At 38.7% G+C, this 27,440-nt stretch overlaps 1 protein-coding gene across 3 annotated transcripts; it reads left to right on the top strand.

Moving 5' to 3' along the window:
* Positions 1-60: 60 nt before the first annotated feature.
* SLC7A6 (solute carrier family 7 member 6) lies at positions 61-27,440 on the top strand. Of its 3 annotated transcripts, none has more exons than XM_063167823.1 (10): positions 61-144; positions 5,574-6,137; positions 9,976-10,101; positions 11,867-12,011; positions 14,485-14,608; positions 21,355-21,458; positions 22,115-22,211; positions 22,901-23,050; positions 23,750-23,933; positions 25,100-27,440. In XM_063167823.1, exons 2-10 carry the CDS (start codon positions 5,615-5,617, stop codon positions 25,192-25,194), a joined length of 1,548 nt encoding a protein of 515 aa, XP_063023893.1. In that variant the 5' UTR covers positions 61-144; positions 5,574-5,614; the 3' UTR covers positions 25,195-27,440. The 3 variants fall into 3 exon arrangements, with proteins under 3 accessions (XP_063023893.1, XP_063023894.1, XP_063023892.1); XM_063167824.1 differs by lacking the exon at positions 61-144 and adding an exon at positions 546-823; XM_063167822.1 differs by lacking the exon at positions 61-144 and adding an exon at positions 1,249-3,741.

The following is a 27,440-nucleotide window of genomic DNA, read 5'->3' as shown; positions in this document are numbered from 1 at the left end:
GCGGGGCCGGACCGCCCGGACGCCGTGGCTCTGATGCGTCCGTGGGGGGGCGGGGTGGAGGAGGGGCCGCCATCGCTCGGGTGGCAACGGGCGGGGAGCATCCCAAGGGAGCCTCGCGGGAGCGTTTCCGGCCGGACGGCCCCGGTGAGGTTTTGGCTTCTTTCCCCTTTCCTTCGCCTCTCTTGACCTTGAGGGGAGGCGAGCAGGGAGCAGCCTCAATGCAGGGGCTGCGGCGGCAGCCCCTGCCATGCGGAGCATCTGGGGCGGCGGCTTTGGCGATCCGGGCTGCCGAAATGTGCGGTGGTAGCCATATGAATGCCGTGTGTGTTTCTGTATTGTCTTTAAAGGGCGCCCCGACTCTGACAGCACCCGCCTGAGGCGGGTGCCTGCAGCTACTTCCTTCCCGGGGCTGTGTGAACCTCGCTTATTTCATGAGGAGAAAGAGGCTCACCACGGCTTGTGGGGAGCGGGGCGGCCTCCGAGAGTGGCGATGACACCTCGGGAAGTGCCAGCCCTGCTGCAGGAGCCCTCGGGGCCGCGGCCACAGCCCAGGCGCCACGCTTATGGCGACTCGAGGGTGGCTTTGTCAAGCCACGTGTTCCCTTAGTGCCTTTGGTGGTGGGTGCAGAGAGCTAGCGCACCTTTTCCTGCTGACGTTTAGTAGTAATTTTGGTTGTTTTGTGTGTTTTTAAACGGACGGTGTTAACTACAATCTGATCAGGTGCCACCTAAAGAGTACACATGGGTGTAGCGTGTGCCTTTTGGCGTTATTTTTCCTCCTCTGAAGAGGTTTCCACTTTTCTGCCCCAGCGTGAAACATAAGGTGAATTACTTTAACAAACTCTATGATTGTTCCTTCTGTCTTTATCTGGGGTTTATTGTATAAACTTCACCAGATGTTCTCTCACTGCAGCAGCCTCGTGCACTCCCAGCCTAAATCAAGACTGATCAAAGTCCCTGTTGTGAGCTTACTTCTGTTTTTTTTTCCTTGGAAATATGAAAATAATTAAAAACACGAAAAATATGAAAATATTACTTAACTACCATACTGATACACTATCAAGTGAAAAGACTGTCATAGTAACTTCTCTTTCATACTTTTTTACATGATAAACATACCTTGTCCTTTTTTTTTTTTTTAAGGATGTTACAACCAGTTCTATTTGATCAAAAGTTTATTGGTATGGTTTCTTCTGTATTGTGCTAAAGATGGTGTGTTTGTGTATGCAAGCACAAAATACTTGGTTGAACAAATCTTTACAGAGGGAATTGTTTTTGTTGCACGGGCTTCCTACCTGTTAAGTGTACATATGGTAGGGCAGTGATTCTTCTCTCAGCAGAAAAAGAAAAACATGTCCCAGACAAACTCTAAGCCTTTCCCATGTAAGTGTTCAGACTGTGAGGTGCCTAAATATATACTGTGCAATGAATAAGCGTTTGCTCTGTTGGAGCTTAACTCCCTGAAGACTTTGATGCTGTTTGCCTGTATAGAGCAATCTTGAATATTGCTCATGGGGCCAGTCATTGTGTTCAGAAATAGTCTTTACATCTGGTTCATGTGAACAGCCAATGTAGAGCTGTGTTACAATGGGAGTTGTTTTATGCAATCAAGAGCTGAGGAAGACAGTAGCAAGAGCACCAGAAATCTTTGCTAATGAGCAGGTATTGTATAAAAGCACAGCAAACACAGTAAGCTTTTAGCAGTTTGGTACTTCACCTTGGTCATGAAATCACTTGCAGGTTCATCCCAGGTCAAACAGTCTGCTCAGTGGGAGAAAGGGGATCTTGGCAGATGGTTCCTCTTTCCCTCCCCTTAAAGGAGGGCCACCCTGTAATGCAGTGTTAGTACATTGCTAATTGCAGGTTAACCTTCATCAGCTCCTGTGGTACCTGGCTGCAATGTGATAGGCCTCACCAGAAGATACATTTTTGGTGAAACAGTGAAGCGATGCTAGTTTCAAGTCACCGTGTCCTGGTTTCATACCATAGCTTTCTATACCAACAGCAGAGTCATTTCCGTTTAAAATAAAAAAAAAAATCTACATGTATCAGCAAAATGTTCCTCACAGCTGCAGTGATCAGCAAAAAAAAAAAAGAGTTGAAGACACTGTGTTGCACAAGGGTGAGGGATGAGGAAATCCGTGTTGGTTAGCTTGTGTGGAGGCAAGCTAAGAGCCCTGCATTAGCCATAGCACTCCTGTGGTCAGGCTTTGGCAGCATTAGAGATTGTTCTGAAAGTATTTTTAGCTGCTGTATATTAGGATTGTTGTATGTTAGAAAATGTATACTATTTGTCTCTGGTTCTCCTCCTCTAAGCCTCTTTTCTGTTTCCACTGAAATAATTATCTTGGGACTGAATAATGGATTTTGATATATGTGTTTTTTCTCTGACATAGCTTCAGTTTTCTCTAGTCTCTGCTTTCTCTCTTTCTTGGTAAGTTTTTTCCAAGTGGTCAAAGTTGCAGATTCTAATTCCACTTAAAATTAAGTGAAGCACTTGAGAGAAAAAAATCTGCCAACAGTTTTGATTTTGGCCGAGGTGGTGGAAAAGCATCACATGAGTCAGGCAAATTAGCAATTCTGCTCTGAAGGCTTTAAAAGGCGCCTAAAACAAACAAGACTAGGGAGGAGAATGAAGTATCAAATCTCCATTGAGCTGTTGTACACACCTTCAGGCAAATCCCAGTTATTAGCAGATTCCCGAAATTGGGAATAACAAAAGAGACAAAACTGGGAGAAAAGAGTCTGGGTTGAGGGGTAGTGTGATTGTTCTTTCCTGGGTGGAGATAGTAGGGCAGGAAACAGTCTAGGTCATGGGTAACAAAACTGTATTGAACTGCAGGCACGTGCTGCTGGTTGAGGTGGATGCATTTGAAGGGTGACTGAGTTTCTACTTGCAGGTAATTAAATGCACCTCTGAACTCCAGACCGTGAGGTAAATCAATCATGGTTACTCTTTGTGCAAAACTGGCTCTGAATTAACACACCAGGTTTGATGGGATTTGAGTTATTCAATTGACTTAAATCATCAAAATGCCTGAGTATTCCAAGTAATGTGTATGCTTCTGATGAATTTGTATTTGGAAGGTGTTTAGGAGGAAATGGAAATGATGGTCAGGATATGAGCAAAAAATGAGCTCAGGATATGAGCAAAAAATCCTAAAGCTGTGTAGTTACCACCAAAATGGTGTTTAACATTCATAATCAGTTCTTAACATATTTATCCTTTGGCTGTAAGGGCTGAAAAGAACATGGCATGTTTTAAATGGCAGCTGGATGTCATAATAATAGCTGTAGTATTCTTGTTTCTTCTGCTGACATTTGTTCAGGGTGAATTGCCTTCTAAAAAACATTTGCAACTAGTATCTTGTCCCGAGTTCTTTTCATGGAAATGAAAGACTCAGTTTGGAGTTGAATGATATTTTTATGGGTCACAAGAGTTTTTTTAAATCCACTTCTTGCAGCCAAATTAGTAATGAAAACATCTGCTTTGATTATTTGTTCTGCTGTTTTGCAGAACTTTCTGACGATTGCACCATATCTATGATTGCTTAATGATTATATGCATTTACAGATAATAGCTTCCTCTTGTAAAGCAAACAAATAATCTTGTGAATTTATGGAGCATATATATTTTTGAAAACTTTGCTCTACTACACCACTAACGCAAAGCCAGGCATGAAGTGGTTGCAGATGAATTTGGCACAAGGTGGATGGAAGAATAAATAACAAGAGAAACAGGTAACAACTGCTGAGATCAATTGACTTTGCTTTTCCTTTGCAGTTTTGCTGACACTCATCTGTAGAAACTGTGGGGAAGCCTCTCTTCTAGTTAATTTTGTTGGAGGTGCCTCATTGTAATACTCAAGCTTTTAAGTTCTGAAATGGTAGTGATTAGTTTCTGGAAGCTTGAAAAATTTTTGTTTGATTATAAGTGTGAAATTTGATGTCTTCTGGTGTATCTGTGACATTTGGTGTTGACTCGTGTAAATGATAAAATGTGTATTCAGTAATTAGGCATCTTTAAAGTGTTTATTTGGAGTATTGAGGGGAAAATAAACCAGAAGGCATCCAACTAAACAGATTGAGGGTCTTACTTTGCATTACTTAAAAGAACACAGTCTCTAAAGATTAATGAGTTGGAGATGAATGAAGTAATACTTTTCAATAAAAAATTTGTACTCCATTTCAGTAGACGTTACTTCTGTAATTGATTGAAAAGAATCTTTGTAATTTTCACATCTTCATTCTAGTTCAGGGATGTCTGGTCAGATTCTCTGTGCTTTAGTATACAGATGTTGGTTTTATGATAGAGGAGGAGTATTCTCTCCAAAAAGGTGTGCCTGCAAGAGCTTGTACATTCATGTGTACTAGATGCACATGTGGTTTGGGTGACTGCATGTTGACCTTTCAAAATTCCCACATTCAGGTTTTTTGTTGTCACAGTTGACAAGTTTATTGTTGCAGATAGAAAACCTTTTGTAAAATTAGTGTTACCCCAAAAAAAGCACAAAATCCACTCCACACTAGATTACCTGCTTTATTCTAATTAACCCAGATTTTCTTTTTATTTTTTCTATTCTATAGTAAATAGCTGAAGTATACACTAAAGCTTTAATCAGGGACAGGACAAACGAATAGTTATGAAAATAATTCTGGTAGATATGTAGGGCCTGTATTTTTATGCAACTAATAAGCTTGTGATCTTGTGTAAAATGGGTCTTATTCAGAATTATCAATGTCTTCTTGAGCTGAGTGATTTTATTAGCAGTAACTTGCTTTTGGAAGGCATGGGAGCATTTTCTGGAGACTTCAGAAGAAGGGGGCTCTTTTCTGGTCAGTCAGTTCTGAAGCAGAGGAAAAAAGCTAACTTCTGTGTCCTTAGGTACTGTTAAAAACAACTGCTAATGGAGGAATTTGGATTGAAACCACTGTGGGTTTTTATGTGCAGTCTGTACTTTTAGATAAGTGAGTGATGAGGCAGTGAGATCTGGATAAAGAGTTCTGGGGAGGGAGGGAAGAGCTTGGTGTCAGTCAGAGCTCAAGGCTTGCATCAAGGGCACAGTGGAGTGATCACCTCTGCCTGTGGCCCTCGGCAATTGATAACGTGCTGCTGGATCACTCACAAATTACCTGTGGAAGCACAGTGCTTGGATTGGTAGTTTTAGTATTGCAGTACATCTGTGTTCATGCTTAGAACTTCCATCTTGGTCTTGTGGTGCTTCCTGATCTATAACAACTCACTGTCCTTCTTTCTGGTCTTTCTTCTGGTCTTCACAAGATAGGAGACCTTTAATTCTGTCCTTCCTACAGTTTTGTTTGTTTTTTTTTCCTGATGGTAGCAGTTCCTCTTTCATTCTAAGTTATATAGGAATTTGTCTCTTGGTTTGTCTGGGTTGGTTCTGCTGTTTAACTGTGCATGAATTTGACTTTGTGTAAAAAGAACCAAACATGAAGCAACAAAAGGAAATATTTTAATTTATATTTGTAAATCATAGGGTAAAAAGATGGAAAGAAGATTTTGCAAGGGATAAAAAAAATTAATTATTTCAGCTGTCTATATTTTGTTTTAGATTGTGGTTCGGAGTCGTGGAGAATTCACAGTCTTTCTACAATGGCAGAAAGGACAGATGATACAAAACCACAAATGTCACTGGCTGAATACAGCCCAGTCAAAAAATCAAAAAGGACAGGTCGCAGTCGAAAACAGGATGGAGACCAAGATACATTGCAACTGAAGAAAGAAATATCTTTAATAAATGGGATAAGCCTCATAGTAGGCAACATGATTGGTTCAGGTATCTTTGTCTCGCCCAAAGGAGTTCTCATCTACAGCAAATCTTATGGATTGTCTTTAATAATTTGGGCAGTTGGAGGGATATTTTCAGTCTTTGGAGCTCTCTGCTATGCTGAACTTGGAACCACTATTACTAAGTCAGGAGCCAGCTATGCATATATCTTGGAGTCTTTTGGGAGTTTCATTGCTTTTATTCGTTTGTGGACGTCACTCCTGATTGTTGAACCAACTAGTCAGGCAATCATTGCCATCACCTTTGCTAACTACATAGTCCAGCCTTTCTTCCCTTCTTGTGACCCTCCATATGTGGCTTGTCGTCTCATAGCAGCTGCTTGTGAATGTAAGTATTTATTGAAATTTACTATGGTAAGTTTTTATCCATGTTTTGTTAAAGATGTTTTAATAAAAACATCTTACCCACGCTCCGAGTTGGTGCATAATGGATCTGCAATGGTTTGAGGTACAGTGGGGAAAAGAACAATTCCAGCCTGAGAAACTTGCAGGTGTTCAGTCAGTGAATGACCATTTTCTCATTTGGAAGCAGAACAAGGTGTTGAACTCTTTCAGGCTTACTTACCTGCCAAAAATTGCCAGGTAAGTAAGGGGGTAAAAATTGCTTTCCCTTGAGAGAGGTATCTTAAATCAGACCTTGGGGTACTCTTGGGGTGGTCTTAAGAGCTATTGTAGAATGGCTTTTATGCCAGAAATTCTGATGTATTTTGGTTTGCAATAAGTTCTCAATGGTTATATGGTTCAGTTACTACTCTGCTTTCAAAAAATCATTCATTCAAGATTATTCTTTTTACTTGGGATTAACTGTAAAATCAGTAGAGCAGTGTGTGTGGTAAAGCTGTTTTGAAAAGTGGAAATTTTGTATGTATATAAAATTGAAATATTTGTATTCATATAGCCAGCTCTGTTAGTCAATATAGAGGAGCAGCTGCCCACAGTGTTCTGCTGTATGAAAATAATGAAACTGTATGTTTGAATTGTGTGTCTTATTTAATTTCAGGTGTTTCCTATTAAAAGTGTTTATATACATATTTTACATTTCCAGTAAACAGTGAAAACTGCATTTCAGCCAGTGTGTAGGACAATGCTTTGTGATGTACTGATCCACAGCTGTGTGCTCTGGAGCCTGTCACCTGTATTGACACGATTTTGTATCAAAAAGCTAACACAGAACTTGGACTCTTACTCCCAACAATATGCTTCAAGGATGTGTGCTGCCTGTTTGAGGCTTCTTTTGGAAGAGTTTTAATGTTTCTTATTGTCTGTAAAGGACAAGGAAAGGGAAATCACATGTACTTTGGGTATTTGGCCTCTGTAATTGGTTATGATGATTGCAGCTTCCCCTTCCATTTTTGTTATTTTTTACTGCTGTGGAAGCATTAATTGAGGAGCAAGTAGGGGGGAAAATAATCACCAACTTTGTCCAGGAAATCTGTCTGTTTAATCAGTTCTGTTGCCTCCTTCTTGCAAATGAGTGAAGGGCCTGTAGTGTCATGTTCACATTCCTTAAACAGGTATTGTCCCAAGGTATCTTGGCACAAATTAAGGAGTGTGGGAGAATCTGCTCTTCCATTTAAGGTATCCCCTCACTCTGAGGGCAGATAGCCCTTATAAAAAGGAGTTGGTTAAAAAGCAATAAATTAAGACAAAGTGATTAAATTAAAATTATTATATAGTAGGTATAGACAAACACTGTGATGTCCTCTACATATGCTGCTAATCAAGAGGATTTAACACTTCTTTTTTTAGTGGAGACACATGACAGCAGGATCACTCTCAGGCAGGTGGAACAATTTACTTTAACAGTCTGTTTTATGGTTTAAATGCTTGTTCTGCCCTGCTCTGAGTGTCAGTGCTAAGACTCAGCCCTGCTCTACAGCTTCATTTAGCTGTTAAAGCTTAGGCTTCTCCCTGGCTTGGCACTGCTGAGCTTGTTTGTCACATCCCTAGCTCTGGATATGATTAATCCCTTTGTAATGAAGCTGCTGGGAGTGGAAGTTAGGTTAGGTACAGATTGTATGTGAGACTGGGTGGGTTTGTTGTGGGGTTTGCTTTTAGTTTTGTTTTTTGGTTTTTTTTTTTTAATTTTAGTAATAGCAATACTAGAGCCAGTGTGAGAACAGTCTTTGTGTTATACAGCTTTACTTTGACAATCATTTTGGCAGTGGGGTGTCATCTGGTGCTACAGAACTAAACTTCACAGTTCTCAGAAACTTTAAGTGACTAAACAATAATTAAATTGAAGAAAACAGTATTTTTAGCAAAAGAGAGGTGTTGCTTATTCAGAATATTGATAACCTTTCTTTTTTTTTTTTTTCCCTTATAAGGTATCAGAGTATCATTTCATCTGAAGTAGAGACCAAGCCCTAACTCAATAATTAATCCCAATGAAAGTTGCTTTAAAAAATATGGCAGAAATAAATCCAGCAAGCAAATACTCCAGTCCCTAATACTGAAGAGCAGAGACTGAGCAGAGTTGGTTTTTTTCCTGAAGGCTGTTTGGGAGCTTGCAGCAGTCCTGACTTTTGAAATTTGATACAACTGGGTTTTTTTTCCCCTCTTCTTGCCACACAGCTGAAGCTCATCCAGCTTGTCCAGACTGTGTAACATAGTACTGCTGTACTTGTCTGATCATTACCTTTCTTTTGTTAGCTTCTAAAAGTTACTGTTTGCAATTTGGTAGCTGTGCTAAGGTCATTTTTATCTCAATGGTATCATGGTATTCTTGGATTATGGGAAAGGAAATAATATATCACATCTTTTAATATAATTTTTATTTACTGCTACCTTACTCCTGAAACAATCAAGTTTAGTTTTTATTTATATGCAAATTTAAAATACACAGTACAAGAAGATTCTATGGAGATAAAAAGTACAGTAGTATATAAACATTTTTTCACTAGCTAGAGAGAAAACTGAGATTTGGAAGAAACACTGTTTCCAATACAGAAGTTTCAATTATGTGGTAGTAATTTAGCTAAGAAAAATATGTGCCAAATTAGGATTTTGTTGAATAAAGAATATTGAAGATACTGAATCCTGTTTAGTAGGAGTTCAGACAAAGGTTGCCTGGCTCTCCACTTCAGAGAAAGGTAATGAATGCATAAGCAGAATGTTGAGAGTCAGGAGAACTGTCTTGGGGAAGTTGATCATGTGAGTAAGTTTAGTCAGCAACTAAAAAAATATTTGTGAGATCTGAAAGTCTCATTTCAAGTTTCATTGCAACCTTGTGACATAGGTCTGACTAATTTATTTTGGGATAGAGGACTAAAGGCATTCAGGATACTCGTTACTTGCTACCAGTTTGTAAAAATCCTGACTCCTGTTGCATTAGCTGTAAGGCACACGCCCTTTAGAGCCACAGGATGCTTTAGGTTGGAGGGGACCTTGAAGATCATCTCGTGCCACCTCCCTGCCATGGGCAGGGGCACCTCCCACTCTCACAGGCTGCTCCAAGCCCCATCTAAGCTGGCCTTGAACACTTCCAGGAATGGGGCACCCCCAACCTCTGGACAGGTGCCTGTGCTTCATGACCCTCCCATGGAAGAATTTCCTGATGACACCTAGTCTAATCCAGCCCAATCCAATCTAATCTACCTTCCTTCTGGTTAAGGCCATTACCCCTTGTCCTCTCAGTACATGCCCTTGTAAAATTGCTGTGTTCTCTCTCCATAATGCAGTGCAGTAGAACTGGAAAGGAGTACTGAAACACCTGGAAGCACACTCAGCACTGCAGCTACTCCATGGATGTTGAACTCATCTTCAGCCTAACAATGAAGCATAAAGAAACCTTCTCACTCTTTTAATATGTTTGCCCAAAGGAATTTCTAGATAATCTTTAATTTATTAGAACAATATTGGTACATTGAAATTAATTATTCCATGTAGCAGTTTCTTTAGTTCCAGGGTAGTTGCAGAGTACAGCTGATGAGAGGTAACATTAGGAATATGGGCAGAGAACAGGAAGGTATTTCCTTCCACTGTTGAAACAGTGTTTAAAACATCTGTTTCCTGCTTTGTTCAAACCAGTGTGTTTTCAGTTTAACTTAAGCAATAGTATAACAAGTCAGTGCATATTTAGATGTCAATTAAAAGCTTTGAAAAGTGAGTTAAACTGAGCATTGCTCAAATAGAATTTTAATTTTTGTGTTTTCTTCCTTCCCTAGGCCTTTTAACATTTATAAATTGTGCCTATGTTAAGTGGGGCACACGTGTGCAGGATATATTTACTTATGCTAAAGTCCTTGCTCTTATCGCCATCATCATCGCTGGAATTGTTCAAATCTGCCAGGGTAAGCTTGTAAAATTGTAGCAAAGGTTTGTGTTTATCAATTAAGCTGAGTGACTGGTGTAAGGACAGTGAACTTCCTCTGTATGTTTTATGGAATGCCTCAGTAAAAAAAGTGTAATACAGCCACCTTGAATATACCCTTAATACCAATGTAAGGTATTGTCATGATACTGTATTATGAGATACCCATCTTATCTCAATTGACTTTGAACTTGGTAAAAGAAGGTAATTGACTGCTCAGCAATGTTGTGTTATTTACAGCCTGCAATACAGAATTAAAAAGGAAGTGAAAACAGCAATTCACAGAGACAGCAAAATACAGTGGCAGTGGTGAAAGTTACGAATTTCTCTAAGGAACATCTCTATTGTGAGATCAATTGAATATTTTTTTTACAAAATGAATCTGTGGCCTGAAAGTGTCTGAACTTAAGGCACAAAGGTGCTGAGAAGATGTAGGTAGACTTGTGAAGCTACAGCTCTGTTTTTGCCCAAAGCCTGAGTTCTGTTATACTGTTGAGAATTAGAAAGTCTGTGTGTTGGGCATTGTGCCTCAAGTTAAGATAAATTCTGAACTTAGTTTTGTTCTTAGCCCTTCCTTTGGGAACAGTTTGTTGGTGTGTTAGCTTAAGAAAATTATCCTGCTTTCAAAGCTGCCATAAAGGGTGTCTTTCCCTGGCAATCTGACAATTTATGTCCTTTGCTCTAACAGGTTATTGTTGAAAGTTCATGATCAAGATAATTACTGTGAACCAATCAAGAATATGCATATGTGAGCACCATAATCCTTAGCACATCTGCCCATCCCTTGTTTTGTAGATACCAAGCTTGTTCCCATCTGATTTCCTTGACATTGTCTCCATTTTCTGTTCCTAACTCAGCAGTTACTCCACCTGTGTCTGTGCTGAGGGAGTAGCAATGTCTGATTGGGATAAAAAGTAGAAAAGAGAAATAAGTAAAGATATTTTGGAGGCTTCAAATATTACAGTTTTAATGGAGTCTAAACACTTGAGGATGCATAGTATAGGGCATGTTTTGGAGTTGCACAATAGCTTGCCTTTCTGTTTTTGGTGGTTTTGTGTATGTTTATATATAGAGAGAGTCTTAATATTAAACTATGATTGATGAACTTGTCTTGACTTGCTTACAGTCAAAAGATGGCACAAGTTTTCACAAATACTGGTCCAAAAACCACCAACATACACTTTAGCTTAGGAAAATTTTATCTTAACAGGAAAGCTTTATTCTCTGTTAATTTTTCTCAGTTTTCTCTTATTAGTAGCAAAACCTTAAACATCCCTGTAGGTGTTTGTGTGAGTTTCTCTTTTCATAGTTATCTAAGTCTCTTGTAATCTTTGTTTTCTGCATAGGCTAAATGTTTGAAAATTTAAAAGGATAAAGAAGAATTGAGTGGGTTATTTTTCTAAATATATATATATTATAAACCCCCACACTTAACCTGAGTACTGTCATTGCCATTTGTTTACAGCTTAGTCTGAACTTAATGTTCCTGAACTTCTTGTGCTACTGTGGACAAACCAGGTGTTTAATTGTAGAACAGTATCATACACACAGAATAACTCATAGTAGTTTAAATGCCATGCCAATTCTCATGGCTAAAACTTGGAGTAGAATTGGAAAAACGTTCTTAATGAGCAGATTTGAAGGAATTAGGGTTTCTGAGGTGTTTTTGTAATTGTGTGGCACATGGAAAAATATTACTTACTGTATTTTATCATCCTATCTTTCATTACATCTTTTCCACACAGGGCACACAGGGCACTTCAAGAACTCTTTTGAGGGATCCTCTATTGATATTGGAGAAATCTCCCTTGCATTATATTCTGCCTTGTTTTCTTACTCTGGCTGGGATACACTCAATTATGTAACAGAAGAAATCAAAAACCCAGAAAGGTAAATGATTTGAGCTTTCTAAATGGGGATGGTCCCAGGTTGGGGTCTTGTGGCTGTTACTAATAAATTCTGAGCTTATACAGAAATGAGTGGAACTGCTCTACTGGTGAGGCTGTGGATGGCCAAGGGCAAAGATTTACTAAACTCCATTAAAAGTGAAAAAGAAATTAAAATGCAAGAACAATTAAGTGTAGATGATTGCAGGATGTTGTATTCAGTGCTAGATAAACTTTCAGTTCAAGATGTTGTTACAATTTATTATAATAGGTGTCATTGTTGCAGTGGTACCTAAGTGTTGTCTGTGTTTACCTGTGCAATCATTCTGATTTCATATTTAAGAATATTCATATTTTCCATGAATTCATACTCTAAAAGTGTAATTGGCCAATCTTGCCCAGTTGTGAGTAAGCAGACACCTTTATGTTAGAATAGATTCCCTTTGATGATTTTTGCATCCAGATTGCTATAGCTGAATGGTAAAGAAGAATGAGATTTTTTTTTTTTAGTTCTCCCAACTCATTTTGACTATTGCAGTTTATTCCCTTCTATGTTGGATGTTGAGTTTTATGCTGGGCATTTATCTAACCAGGAAAGCTATCTATTGAAACAGTGGATAAGTACTTTAAAGAAAACCTAGCTATTTTTGGTTAGATTGAATTCCAGATTTACAGTTCGTTTCCCTAAATCCTCTTGCAAAGATTTGATAGAAATATTCAGAAGACACACATTTTGTATTTTAATCAGTCATTTGGTCCTTCCAATAATGGGCTTTTTTCTGCTGAAAAGCTTCTTTTTTGAGTATTGTTGCAATGCCTTTCCTTTTTAAAGTAAGTATAGTGTTCTCTGTTATCAGTTTGATAGCTCGTCTATTAGATGCATTGTTTCGAAAAACAATTTTTCTCACAGTATATTTATATATATATATTTTATATATATATATATATCTGATGAAAATTTCTTCATAATCATTTGCTCTAGATAGGCATCAGTGCCTAATACAAGCTTTATTCTTGGTAGAATGGTAGCTGGTAAAGTGAAGTTCAAATTTCAGCTTTCTGCATTGACAGTTCTTGGGAATAATGAGGTATTCCGGACTTTTACAAAATTACCATAAGAATTACATATTTTTCATGTTCACTTGATTGGTAGTGCCTTCATGCTTATCCACCCAAAAGTTGCAATCCACAAATTTTTTTGACATCGTCCTTTGGCGTTAATCTTGGATGATGCAAAGGCCTTAAAATGCTATTTCAGATTTTTGTTACATTGTGTAATATTTCTGAACTAAATTCACTGCTTCTTTTTCTTCTCTGTGCTGGGATTCATGGGTCTCTTACTATGAGTGTGCAACCTGAAAGAAGAGTCAGAACTCCCAGTTACTAATTTACTGATTTATATAGAGGATTGCGGGCCCTGTTTGTTTTTCTGCTTCTATGGCAGCAGACAGACGCTGGACTTCTGGGCCTCAGGAATTTTTTGAGGAAACTTGCAAAGTTTCAGACTTGCAAAGTATTCAGACTGATAATTTTTATGTTTTGAGGTTTTGTTTTTTGGAGGTTTTTTATTGTTGTTATTACAAACAATGTTTATGGCAAATACACATCAATGTCACCCTGCTGTATTTGATTTCAAGGTGGGCAAATGCGAGAGTAACACTCTCAATTCTGCTTCCCCTTTTGAAACATTTGAATATTCCTGTGAGGTTTGAGGGAAGAATAAGACTGAGAAAAGCCAAAGCCACACATTAAAAATATGTTTCTGTGGAGCTGCACACTCAGGGCTGTGACTTTATCTCACAGTTAACTCTTACCTGCTCACATCTAAAGGTTAGCAGTTTCCTGTTACTCTTGACTTGGTTTTGTGTAGCTTTCTAGACCTGTGTTTGCTAGTAGGATACACCACATCGCTGTTCAGCAGTTTGAGATCTGCATCTCTGTTGTGCAGCCCAGTTAGGTTGTTCTCTGCAGTGATGAGTGCAGATGAGAACAGGGGTTTGGTTTAATAAAGCTCCCTGCATCAGTTCCACCAGGAGGTGCTGAAAGGACAACCCCATTCCCCAGGGAGGAGGAGGGCAGAACCTCAGAGCTTTGCCTCTGGGTTCTAAATGTGGTAATTAACATGGACATTAGGAAATCATTTAAAGCATGTAAGTTTGAAGGCTGTTACTACAGATGTGGAAACCTTGGAGTGTTTGAAGAGCAGTTGCAGAGAATCCCTTTTTACACATAATTTAGGTGGTAAGTTACTATAAAAATCTGATTTTTTTTCCAGTCTTCTTTATTAGAATTTCTAGTTATAAAAGAAACCAAACTCTGATTCCAGAGATACCTTCTTTGAAATCTTTGTGTTGGTTTCATTAATTTTCTCTGTATTGTAAATGATACAAATAAATAACTTTAATCTGTTACTAGTGTAAGTTTTCTTTTTCTGCCGTTGTGGGTTTTGGAGTTTTGGCATTTTTTCTGTCTTGCAGGAACTTGCCCCTGGCTATTGCAGTGTCTATGCCAATTGTGACTATTATCTATATTATGACCAATATAGCTTACTATACAGTGCTGGATTCTCATGCTGTTCTTGCTAGTGATGCTGTGGCAGTGGTAAGTTGACCAAGTGTTACAAGTGAGTGTTTGAGATGCTTAACAAATCATTGTAAGGATATGAGCAAAAACCAGATTCTCTGGGTGGTGGAAGAGATTCTATCCTGTGGAATCTTTAGGAAGACATAGAACATTGTATTCAGTGGATGAATGAAGAAAGGAGGTGAGAATTAAGCTATTCAAAGAAATCTGATGAAATTGAGGCACTTTGATCTGCTCAGATATTCTACATGTGACACAAGCTACAGATTGCTTGTTGCCCTTTATGTAGTTGGTGCAGGTTGGCGTAGGTTGAAAATTACATTGATGAATTTTTAAAGAAACATGGTGGTAATATTGCTTCATTTTCAAGTCTGGTGTAATCAAGCAGCAGTTACATTTCAGCCTCCTTGTTGCTATTTTGGGAAGAAGTGAAGTGGCTTTCTCCTTTTCAGTGAAGAGGTTTTGAGCTGGAAGGGATGGAGTGGAGCCATTTCTGGTTTCTGAATGGACTGAAAGTTCTGAGTAAAAGAAGTATGAAAGGATCTTTCCAGATCACATTCTGTGCTGTTTTTATTGGTGATGGGGCAAAAAAATCATACCAAGGGGTTATATGGGAAAAGAAATAATAAAATGCCCTCCTTTTACAACACAATTGGCTTCATGTGATATAGCCCCAGTGTTGGGGCTAAGAAATGGATTTTTTGAAGTTTTTTTGTTGAAGAAATTTAAGTGATACAGCAACAGCCAGCTTAAAAGTTTTGCAAATGCTCTTCAGTTGGTTGCTGACTGTGTCAAATCACTCACTTTTTCAGTGATTCCTGTCAGAGTCTCACAGCTGACTTCTGTTTTACCTCCTTATGGAAACCATTACAACCTTTGCTATTAACTTTTATGGAGATGAAAATTACTCTGTAGCACAAACACAAATAAAGAAGAGCAGACATTTTACCTCATCTTTCACTATTACTGAACAACCTTTTTGATGTTTTTTGAGACTACTATTGTGTTTTTGTCTGTGAAAAAGGCAGCTGCTCCACAAGCACTTTCTGGGCTGTTTTGTCTCCTGACTGGAAGCATACTGGCTGCCAATGCACAGTTTGATACCTGTGTTTGGTCATGTTTGTGGGCCTTGATTGAGTTCCTACAATAGGTGGTGTTTGGCAACCTACTTCTTTTAGCTCTTCCTTTGGAAGAGCTAAAAGTGGTTGAAGCAAACAGTTGTCCTGCATAGCCAGCTGTCATCTTTCTTGGAGCTGTACAGCTTTGTCAGCAGACTGGGGATAAAGAGGATGACTTCAGTTGCATCTTTGAATATCATCCTGTGAGTGCAGTGTAAATCCATCAGTTCACCCTGGTGCTCTCATATTCTAGAGCAGGCTTGCTTTGCTTTGCCATGCTCCCTCGATGAACTGAAACGTGGGAGGCTGTGTGTTTCAGCTGTTTTATTCTTCTTTGGTGTATTAAATAATTATTGACTGTTCTCAACTAACCACAAAGATATCAGGACCCTGTACCTGATTTTTGGTGCACGAGCCGGAATAGTGGGTACCGCCCTAAGCCTCCTCATCTGAGCACAACTAGGCCAACATGGAGCTCTTCTTTTTTCTAACTGAATTCAGACAGAAATTTTTAAGTTCTTCTTAGACCTTTTGGGTATTACTTCTCTTCCTTCATTGGCTTCACTGGCTTCTTTTCTGAAAAGGAAAATCCACTCGTCCTTAGCCATCAGTGTCATGTTCCTCTTCTTTGCTTGCACAGGCACTTCCCAGTAAGGTTTCTTTGGATGAAGAGCACAGTCCATACCTTCCAACTGAGGGTAGGCAGTTGCTTTTAGAGGGAGAGTTGTTCAGTAAGTTATTTGCCTTCTTTCTTGGAGCCACCTGTAATTCACTGCCAATGCAACACTCCTGATGGCAGCTGCATGGAAGTTCTCTGGCTTTGGAGTCCAAGCTGAAAAGCTGAACTTGAGAATGATATATTACATTTTCAGTATGAGATAGGTAAGAGACTTGGGAAACACTGAACCCTTGTTCTACAGCTAGCTATGAGAGATGATCTAAGATCCTTAGATCCTCTAAGAAGAGGATAAACACCTGAGAAGGTTCAGATCAAATATCTTCAGCACCTCCATGAAAATATAAATGGAACTGTTTTACTGTTGGAGCTGACACTGGAAATTTTAATGTGGGCTGTACAGAAGAGAGAACTTACAGGCATGCAGGAATGCAGTGTATTAATGCAGCAGAGTAGTGCTGGTTCCCTTGCCATAAGATTATATTCAGTGACCCAAAAATGAAGTGGGAATTTTATGCTGGACTTCTTACTGCACTGGTACCTTTTTCTCCCAGTAAAGGTGTTGCCAATAATATGAGAGAATTATGTCTGTTTGAGTAGAATTGATAAACAGCATGGTAATTGAAAGGAGAATTACAGGAGACACATTTAAATTGTTTTCTTTTGCACCTTTACAATTTTCTGGGTTTGGTTGATGGGCACTCTTCCTTTTAATATATGTGACACTAAATCTGATTTGGTCAGTGGGGAGAGATGTCATACAGTATCCTGACAATGTAATCTATGGCAGTGGGAGAAAACTTCTGCTCAGGTGCTTAGTTTTTTTTTTTTTTTTTTTTTTGCATGTGCAGCTTCCTAATTGCCATTAATCAAGAGTTTGTTTTTGTTAGGCAGTAGCATAGCACCTTAGAGTCCTCAGAAGCTCAAAATTAAGAAAACATACTGTAATTCTGAGTGCCAGATCTTCCTGTAATGTGGGAATGTATTTATACTTCACCTCAAGAAAAGTTTCAAAACAGAATTAATTGTGTTTCCAAAATACCAGTCAGATTGCTCATATATATATACACACACACATATATATCCCCTTACTGCTCTGAATGTTAATGGAACTTGGTCTGGAAAAGCTCCTGGGCAATAGGATCTTGAAATGAGTTAATGTGAAGAGGCTCTGTAAATGCCCTTTAAACTTTCCTAACAGAAACACCTGATAATCCTTGGGTATTTTTGGGTATAAGTTTCCTATTCATGTTAGGCTACATTCTCTTTGCATTTGTCCATTTGTCCCTCCAATCAATACTGTGTGCTGCTTTGCCAGCCTCACATGTGCTTGTGGCTCCTTATGCTCTCAGTGTAGTCTGACATTTCTTGTGTGCCTCTAAGTACACTTCTAATGTGCAGCTAAGTGTGATGAAACAGTTCTCATCTTGAGATTTTTAATATGTATGTGGGCCTTGCTACTCATCTGTGTGCCTGAATTACTGAGTGTGAGGCAATATCCTGTGTATTTTGCTGTGGCAGCTCTTTATGCTGGAATTTCTGCTGCTTTTAGCTCAACCTGTTTGTACAGAACTGTTGTTTGGACCTTTAAAAGGACAAAAAAGTGTTCTTGCAAACCATTCAAAACTTACCAGCTGATGATCATGAGATCAAACTAACCCAAGACAAAAATAAAATGTAGTTTATTCAGTCATTCATGCCTTGAAACAAAGCTGTAATTCAGTTTTTGACCATTCTTCTGGGAGTAATGTAACATTTTAGTTATGATTAAATAAGGGCAGTTCAGCTGAGAAGTGCAAGGCTGGAAAGCCTCTTCTTTCATTATTATTCCCTGATGTTTGAAAAAAAAAAATCAAAACTAAAGGGGACAATTCCAGCTGCATGTCCTACAGTGTGCATGTATCCATGTATACCTTACATATTCAATGGATGGGAGGGCATAAAAGAACTGAATCTCTACTTGCAAGGGTTACATCAGCACTTCTCTGAATTCTGTTTCCAAGCTGTTAGAAGCAGTTATAATTCAAGTCTGGACTACAGGATTTGTCAGACTATAGCAGAGATGACAATTTAATCTCTTAATCCTTCTTGCTCTTTAGACTTTCTCAGAAGAATCCTGAGATGATATCCTCATAGTGGTGGTTTTCTCCTGTTATGGTGGACTAAATGTTTCTGCCTATAGCTACCTCCAGGTAGGTGGCTCTGTCATCCTCCACATGCCTTTGTAAATGTTCTATTCTTTCCTCCATTGCCAGCTCATTTGTTTTTATATATGTACTTCACAACTCCCAGAAGTAGTTGTAGTTAAAGTAGAATTGGTGAGGATCTCCGCTCAAAGCCCAGGTCTGGCTCATTTCTGGAGGATCCATGATTGTACAGTTGTGGTTTTAGCAGAAAACAACCACTAACTCTGCTACTTTTCCCTCCCCCTTTCCCTTCTTGGTTCAGTGCACTCAGTGTGCGTGCTTAATAACTTGATTTTGTGTTGTATTTTCCTCTACCCTGCCTTCTTATGCAAAATAATCCTCTGATATGCATGCAGTGAATGTTTCTGTGGCTGCTTTTACTTAGACTTCAGTATCTCTTTTAGCAAGAAATGCTGTGGAGGTCTTTGGGTTTATCTTTGTTCACAAGAGACTATAGCCGAGCTTGGAAAAAGACATTTCTTGGCATCTGTTAAAGGGAGGGTATTGAAGGACTTTAAATTTGTACTCAAGTGTCTGAGTAGTAGTAATGAACTTGGCTGATTTTTGTTATAAATAAAGGTGAAACCCTGTCAGGAAACACCTGTCTAAAGGCAGGTGGGTCTTTATGTTCATGTAAAGCTGGTTAATATCAACAGATAGATTAGGCAAACTTCAGGGACCTTTCAACTTTGTTGTGCTGAAAGATCATTTTGCAGGCAGGTAAATCTACTTGGCAAACCAAGCTGAACTTTTTTTAGATGATTCTCAATTAAAATATTTTGTATTGCCTCACCTCAAGTTTAGCTCTTGAAGTTTCTCTGCCCTTTGCTCTGTGATGAATCCCAACTACAGCATTAGAAAGTAGATTGGAAATGACAGTGTTTGTTAGGGGTTTTCACCACATTACTCTATTTTTTGAAGAGTCTGACTTGTACAGCTCTAGGGAAATCACTTATTTAGGCTTTGAGCTGGATCAACAGTTGATGTAGCACATAGCCTGCATCCAGAATACATTGAATCTGTAGCATTTTGGTCTGTATATAATTTGTGGGTTTTACTGTTCATTTGAATTAAATGTTGCTTTCCAAGATGTGTGCAACAGTATTAGCATCTCCTAAAACAACTGGATACACATTACAGGATGGAAATAGCCTTTGAGTTAGTCCTGTACTTGTCATTCACATTGGACCATTTCCAGATGTTTCAAAAGGAAATAGAAAAGAACATCATTGCAAAGAACATCTTTGGAGGGAAAAAAATTCTCCAAATGTTATATTAGCTAATTTTTTATCCTTCAGCATAAAATTGCATTAATAGTTTTTTTTCTCTCTCTTCTTTAGCTTCAGCTGTTAATATTACTTATCTAAATGCTTATCCTTTAGGCAGTTTTACTAAACATCTTAATTCTCTAACATCTTGTTCTGTAGCTTAACTTCATATATTAAAAAAAAATCCTCCAGGAGTTTTGTGTCTGGTAATTTCACTTATTGTTTGGCTTCAGAAATCAGCAGTTCAGGTTTAAATATTCCTTTAAAATATTACAACAATTGCTTGCTAGAGTTTTCTTCTTGTCCTCATTCTTGTTCTGGAGGAGTTGTCTTAATTCATTGACTGGATCATAACAAATTGCATTCTGCTTCAGGGGACTGCTGCTTGCTAAGATGTAAAATGTTCAAATCTTTGTTTGAATACTTATACATGAGTATGTACCTTTGTGTTTCCCTAAATAGTGACTTCATGCTGTCTAATTTAATCATGATTCTTTTGCTACTATGACTGTTAGTTTGCTTCTGTAAAAGAAATGATGGAAGTGATTTAGTTATGTGTAGGTAGGCTTGGGATGGGTAGGAAGGCTTCCACCCACATCCTCTGAACACAGCTGAGGGCATTTCTGCCTCACTTCATGCTAGTGTCCAGATATGTGCAATGCTCAGACCAGGATGGGAGATGGAATCCCTGTCAGTCTGCATTAATTAAATTTCTTCATGTTTCAAATGTGTGGTCTGATACTTTAAGTCTCTCTGACTTTTTTCTCCATCCAGGAGGTTGAACAGAATAGACCAGGACAGTATATTGCAAATTATTACCCATTTTTGTTTTAGATCCAAGACTGCTGGCAGTCAGTGGCTCTTACCACTTGCTGTTAAACTTTGATGCTCCTGATTTCCTGGTTCCAGAGCTCTACCATGGACAGTCACCACAGTTTCTTGCAGTATTGTCTAGCAACATCAAGTATTGAGCAATTGATAAGATCAATTGCTCTGTTATTTGCCAAGTTGTGAGAGTAGAGTCCAGAGGCCCTGCCAGTGGAGCTAAAGAAAAAGATGCTGCTTAGGAAACTGAAAAAAAAAGGAATTGAAGTAGATTCCTACAACAGAATCTATGAGCAGCAGCTGTGATGTTGGCAGTGGTTATTCACTGCAATATGATATTTCCCTGTTTGGTTAGGTAATATTTTTAGTAATCCAAAGAATGTTCACTTGTGTTCTGTAGGTCAGTTAGATAATAAAATATATTAGGATTGGGAAGAAAATGCTCAAAACATTTTCTTTTCCCTTGTGAGCAGAAAATATGACTTCAGATGCTTGGCTAAAGAAGTTTGTGTGTATTTAGAATCCATAAATAAATAAGAGAGCTGTGTGATTCCTTGTGCTGCATTATGAACTGTCCTTACTGTGTTACTATTTTTCCATATAAGTGTATTACAAAAGCTCTGATATCATATTTTTACATATTCTTTTTTGCAGATATTTTCATGTTTCCTTTTCTTTTCCCTTTCATCAGACATTTGCTGACAGGGTATTTGGTATATTCAGCTGGACGATTCCCATTGCTGTAGCCTTTTCTTGCTTTGGAGGACTTAATGCTTCAATTCTAGCATCATCAAGGTAGTGCATACCTCTTTCAGCTTGAGAAATGTTCGTAATTCCTTTTACATATTACTGTTATGCTGTTATGAGAGAGGCAGAAAATACTTTTAAAACTCAAACTATAATGAATAGCCACAATAAAACCACAGATCTAAATAAACCTTTGTGTGTGTCTGTACATATACCCTTAACACTGCCTTGTTTCTCCAAAGCATTCCTGAGTGTATGCAGAGCAAAATTATAAGATCCAATTAATTTTGTCTGGTGAAAATGAATCAAATGAATTTTGTGTGGTGAGTCCTCAGGCCTTCTGATTGTTTGCATTACCTTCCATTTTAATTGATAGAATAATTCTAGCAAATTTTTGTTTTCAAATGTATTTATCTAAAACTTACTGACCTTGTAATATCAGTATTTTAAAACTTTGTACTTGGAAAAGCCCTAAAAAACTTGCTACTGCTATGAAGCTGCAATCAGAAAGCTTAGGATACTGTCTAGAACCTTTTCTTTGAGCACTGATTGCGGATGTAACTAGCAAAAGTTTTAAATAGATTTATCCAGCATTTTAATATTCTTTCTATCCATTGAATGAATTTGCAATGTCTCTACTGAGAAGAAATATGATCATCTCTCTTGCCTGTGATCTCAACATGTGTTTTACTTCTTTTTTTCAGGCTGTTTTTTGTAGGATCTCGAGAAGGTCACCTTCCTGATCTGTTGTCTATGATCCACATAAAGAGGTTCACACCTGTGCCAGCTCTGCTCTTCAATGCAAGTTATTGCTTTTCTTTTCAACTAATTAGATGAGACACACAGCACAGCTTCCCTCAAAATGGAGCTTCAACACAGGGCTAGAAAAATGTACACAAATATATATGTATAAAAAATAACATGAGAAAAGTATAAAAAGAACTAGTCCATGTATGTATTCAATTTCATGCTGAAATCAGAATATCAGTTTAGCAGAAGGCCATGCCATAAGAAATGTGTTCTGTTTACAATGGATTGCATTTTCAGTTTCTGCATTTGAAACTGCAACTAATAATTGACATATTGTATATAAAAGATTTCTGCTGCTCAAGACTGAATAATTCCTGAATTATTCTGCTCAAGACTGAATAATTCCTAGAGCCCAGTGCTTCTCTCAGATCCTTACTGCATCTAAATGCAGCTGAGAAACCCAGTCCCCTGAATAAGAATGTAATTTATTGTGATCCAGTCAATTAATTAAGGTAACTTTTTCAGAACAAGAATATGATTATTGAAAGGAAAACTTAAAAAAATTCACAAGAGATAAAATATACTATCATCAAGGTGATTGCTGAGAGAGTAATATTTTGAGGCACAAAATTATGCCAGACACTAAGGAGTATAAGGTGTTACTTTAAGGCAAAAACCAGGATAAACAGTAAGTTTCAAACCTTTGTGTTTAGATCCTTAGTCTTGTTCTTTTCTGACAGTGTTTTATGACCCTTATTTACCTGGCTGTGGAAGATGTCTTCAAGCTGATTAATTACTTCAGCTTCAGTTACTGGTTTTTTGTTGGTCTGTCTATTGCTGGGCAGTTATATCTACGTTGGAAAGAACCAGATCGGCCTAGACCTCTTAAGGTAATACTGATTACACAATTGTTAAAAATCCCTGCCTTCCATATAATATAAAAGTACTGTCTAAAATCTGGACCATACGTGTTAAGTGTAAAGGTTACAGATTGATCAGGACATAAAGTGTGGTTTCCCTTTGATATTGTACCATGAAAGTTAGCCTGTCTGCTAGGTAAGAACAAGAGATTGTTGTGTCAGTATACTCTGATATTACATGCTAGTTCAATAAGTGCCCCTTCTGTCTGCTCACGGGAGAATGTCTCAAGAGCCTAACACAGTAGTTAGCCTTTTATCTAGCAGCAGAAATCTCTGATTGGAATTGCTCAAGTTAAGTAACTCTGTGGATCACCTTTAGCTCCGATGGTATATGATCCTGTAACCTCATACTTTGATACTCTACTCAAAAAAGTCAGTAATTCTTGTTTCCCAAGTTTTACTGGTTTTGTCTGAAAACACTTCATGCCACTATGCACTTTCTTTCAGCACACAGAGTTACCATACTTGATTACTTTTGCAATATTTAGCAACAGTTCTGTTAAGAATAATTCTGCAATTTGCTTATTGTCCTAAATAGCCAGATATATGAGAGGAAGAGCAGAGAATTCTACAGAGGGGGTTTCAGAGAGAAAAGTCTGTATCATAATGTTTGTAACTATAGATAGTGAATATTTCATTAACACTGTGTTCTCTTTTTTCTGTCTATAGCTGAGTCTGGCTTTTCCGATAATATTCTGTATATGCACAATATTTCTGGTGGTAGTGCCACTCTATAGTGACTTTATAAATTCAGTGATTGGAATTGGCATTGCTTTATCTGGAATTCCATTCTTTTTCTTGGGAGTCTATTTACCTGCATCAAGGAGACCTCAATTTATTAACAAGTTTATGGGTAAGTTTCTTTGTTTGCTGGAGATGTTGTTAGGAAAGGGAAAAGTAAGTAGGTGACTCTTGATCTGTTCATGGAAAGGGTTGTGGTGGGCTGACCCAGCTGAGTAGCCAGAGCTAGCTCATCAGCACCCCCAGCAGCACGAGGGACAGAACAGGAAGAAAAAAGGTGGGAAGACTTGCTGGTCAAGTCAAAGAAAATTTAGTGAGTGAAGAGGGGAAAAAGCCCTGCTGCTGCAAGAGCAATCAATCACACACCTCACAGGCAGCCCAGTGTGCAGCCAGTCTCCAAGCAACAGCTGTATGAGGAAACACTCCCACAGGCAAACACTTCTTGCTCAACCCTTTTCTATTGCTGGACATGACACCAGAGAGCATGAAATAGCCCTTTGCATAGTTTGGGTGAGCTGTTCTGGACATCCTCCTGCCAGGCTGCCTGCCCTCTCCCATCCTGCCAACTGCAGGAAGAGCTAAGAGGAAAGAAAAGAAGCCTTGATATTGTTCAGCAATAGCCAAAACATCAGGAAAAAGTCTTTAATTTGAACCAAGATTGATGATTGTAAAAAGTGTGAACATTCTTGGTAGCAGAAGCTGTCCAGCTTTACTGAATTGGTTATTTGAAAATAGATAGATTTTATGTCAGTAAAGAATGGAATTTTGCCTTCTGTTGAATTACAGTTTGCCAGCAGTTAAATTACACAAATTTCAACTTTTCTCTATCGGTGCTCTTTGTTATTGTCACTGTGTGAGACAGCCATGATGAGGGATGTGGTAAGGAAGGTTTATAGCATAACCTGACCCTGAAAGCAGGATGTGGTGCTGCAGTAGTAGAATGTATGTAAATACTCAGTAATCTTGTAGCTTTCCCTCTGTGCTATTAGTTTTACTTTCTTTATTCCACAAATTTTACACTCTTAATTATAGGGAAAAAAGATTTTATTCAGTTACTTGGCAGGGTACCTAAGAAGCAGAACACCCTAGGATATCAACAGAACAGTTTAAGATTTGTTAAAAATGAGTGGGACAAAGTTATTGTATTAGCTTTTATTGTTTGTTTCCCTAAAGAGAGGTGAGACAGCATTCCTGACAGCTTTCATTAGTCAGATGTGTTTTGTAATTAGAGTTGAGATAGGTGGCTGTTGTTCTAATCTGTCTCCAATTTCTCTGCAGGAGCAGTAACACGGAACATACAGCTGCTCTGTTACTGTGTTTTAACAGAGATGGACCCAAATGAAGAAAAGAAACCAGAAATCAAATCCAACTAAAGTTTAAAGCCATTGCAAGAAGCAGGAGGGAGGACAAAGCAATTACACAAAAGAAAGGGAAGAGCTGGAACTGGAAGACACAGAAAAACTGGTTTGGGTGGTCTTTCAGAAATGCTGAAAATATTCTTACTTGCAGATGGATTCCAACATGGGTCATGCCCTTGTGTCATCCTCCTAAACTATGGCATGTTTTCAGGGCAGGTTTTCATTGGATAATGATTGCCTACTCATTACCTACTCACACAAGATGTGTGTCAATACTGTTTCTTTTTCGGAATTGTTACCAAAATGGTAAGAGCTAATGGATCAAATTAGATTTCAGCAGAAACAGGTGGTAAAGTAATGCATTATTACATCAGACTAAAACCCACTTTGACTCCAAAGACTAAGTAATTTCCAGCTTAATTCTGATGGATGCTTGCATGAAATGATTTGCTGTACTGTCTCAGTTATTTTCTCAGAAGAAAACTGGTCACAACAAACTACTTCATTTGTCTTTCTGCCCCTAATGATAAATTAAGTTCTGCTCCATTATTTATAGACTGAACCGTGCTACATGGAAATGTATCCGACTGTGGCAAGGATTTAATCAACTAAATCACCTTGCCACTAAAGATCTGATTAATGGTTGATTTTTTTCTTGTTAACTCTGTGGTACTTTGTGTTGTATTGTGTTCTCATACGTTTTAGTTGCATAAAGTTGTACTTTGGTTTATACTAGTTTCCCCCTGTTATAATGGTTCTGCCCCTGCTGCCTCCTCCCTCCTTTTTATGTCAATCTCCCTACCTGTTCCCCAAAAGTGGCTGAATCCTTCCCTTAACCCCTCCCCAGCATCCTGTCCATCACTCTACGGCCCATCCCCTCCCTCTAGAAACTTCTACAAAGGGCGTTGAGTGATAGGTTCAGGCACCGGGACCCCTCCCTCGGCTGGCCCTTATTGGCTCCCCTACCTGCCTGTTTCCCTGGTCCCCACGCCCTCCTGTATCCCCATTGGCAGGTGGGCAAACCCTCCCTGGTCTGCTCCCCCCCTTTATAACACCCTGCACACTCCAAATTGCCATTTTCAGTTGGCTGCTGCTGCTGGATTTGGGCTCTGCTTTGAGCTCTGCAATAAACCTGGGCTTTGGCCCCGATTGGGGTCCCCTCTCCTCCTTCTCCCTAAGTCATGCTGCTGTCTCATCCCAAAGGTGAAAGGCTCAGCTGCTCTCCCAAGCTCCCGAGGAACAGGGGAGTGTCCCCTGCAGCTCGCTGTGCCAGAGCAAGCCAGGGTGGCTCCGAGCACCCACTCGGAGAGGCACTGCTGCAGCTTTGTAAATCTCTTCCAGGTTTTATGAAACCTCCAAAATCAAAATGTTCAGTTCGAAGTCTGTGAACAGTTGTTTGATTGCTTCAGTGAAGACACAGTAGCTGAGTTACCTCAGCAGAGAGAAAATTCCCTTCATAAATTTAAATGCTGTTGACTAAAAAGTGACCACCTAAAACCTCCTAGGAACCGCTTTCTATAGCAGAATTTCGGTGGCCAATACTAGATCTTGACAGCTAAGTAGCAGGGAGAAAAACTAGAAATAAAAACAGAAGTAAAGGGTACTATTGCAGCATAGACATGCTGATTCATAGTCTATGTATAAATTCCAAAGCTGTAAGCCTAGAATCGGGGCTGTGTTGATACTGAATTCTGGTGCCGTAAAAGGCAACAGGAAGCCTGTTTGTCTGGCAAAGTGAGGTATGTATTTCAAAAACATACCTGAGATTTTTACCTTCGTTCAGAATGCCTGTCTCAGTTGACCTGAGTTTGGCCACATGTATGGTTTTGTGCATTTAAGTTGAACTAAATCTTGAAATTACAAGATTATGGCTGAAGTAATACACACCTCAAAGGGTGCCCCACAGTTGCATCAGTGACCTGAATAATAGTGGGAATAATTTGGATTTTTTCTCTGAAGCAAACAAAAATACCTTGTCTCCACTCCTTTTTGTTATTACTAGTCAAGACTGATTGGCCTCAGTACTGCTGCAGCCTCCAGTTCATGAGTGATATTGACCAGCTAAGAGCTAATCTTATCAGCTGTTTTTGACAGACTCAAGTAGAGTGCTGAAATACTTCATGTGTCCAAACAGATACAATGGAATTGTTTAAAGATCTACAAATGCAAATTAAAATGGTGACCTGGGTTCAGCTCTGCCAACTTCTGTGATTTTTAAATGAGTAAAGAAAACTTGGTAAAAAAATAGTTTACAATTTAAA

This window comes from Melospiza melodia, chromosome 13 (assembly GCF_035770615.1).
Source record: "Melospiza melodia melodia isolate bMelMel2 chromosome 13, bMelMel2.pri, whole genome shotgun sequence".
Taxonomy (NCBI): Eukaryota; Metazoa; Chordata; class Aves; order Passeriformes; family Passerellidae; genus Melospiza; species Melospiza melodia.
This window is presented reverse-complemented; position numbering and strand designations above follow the sequence as displayed.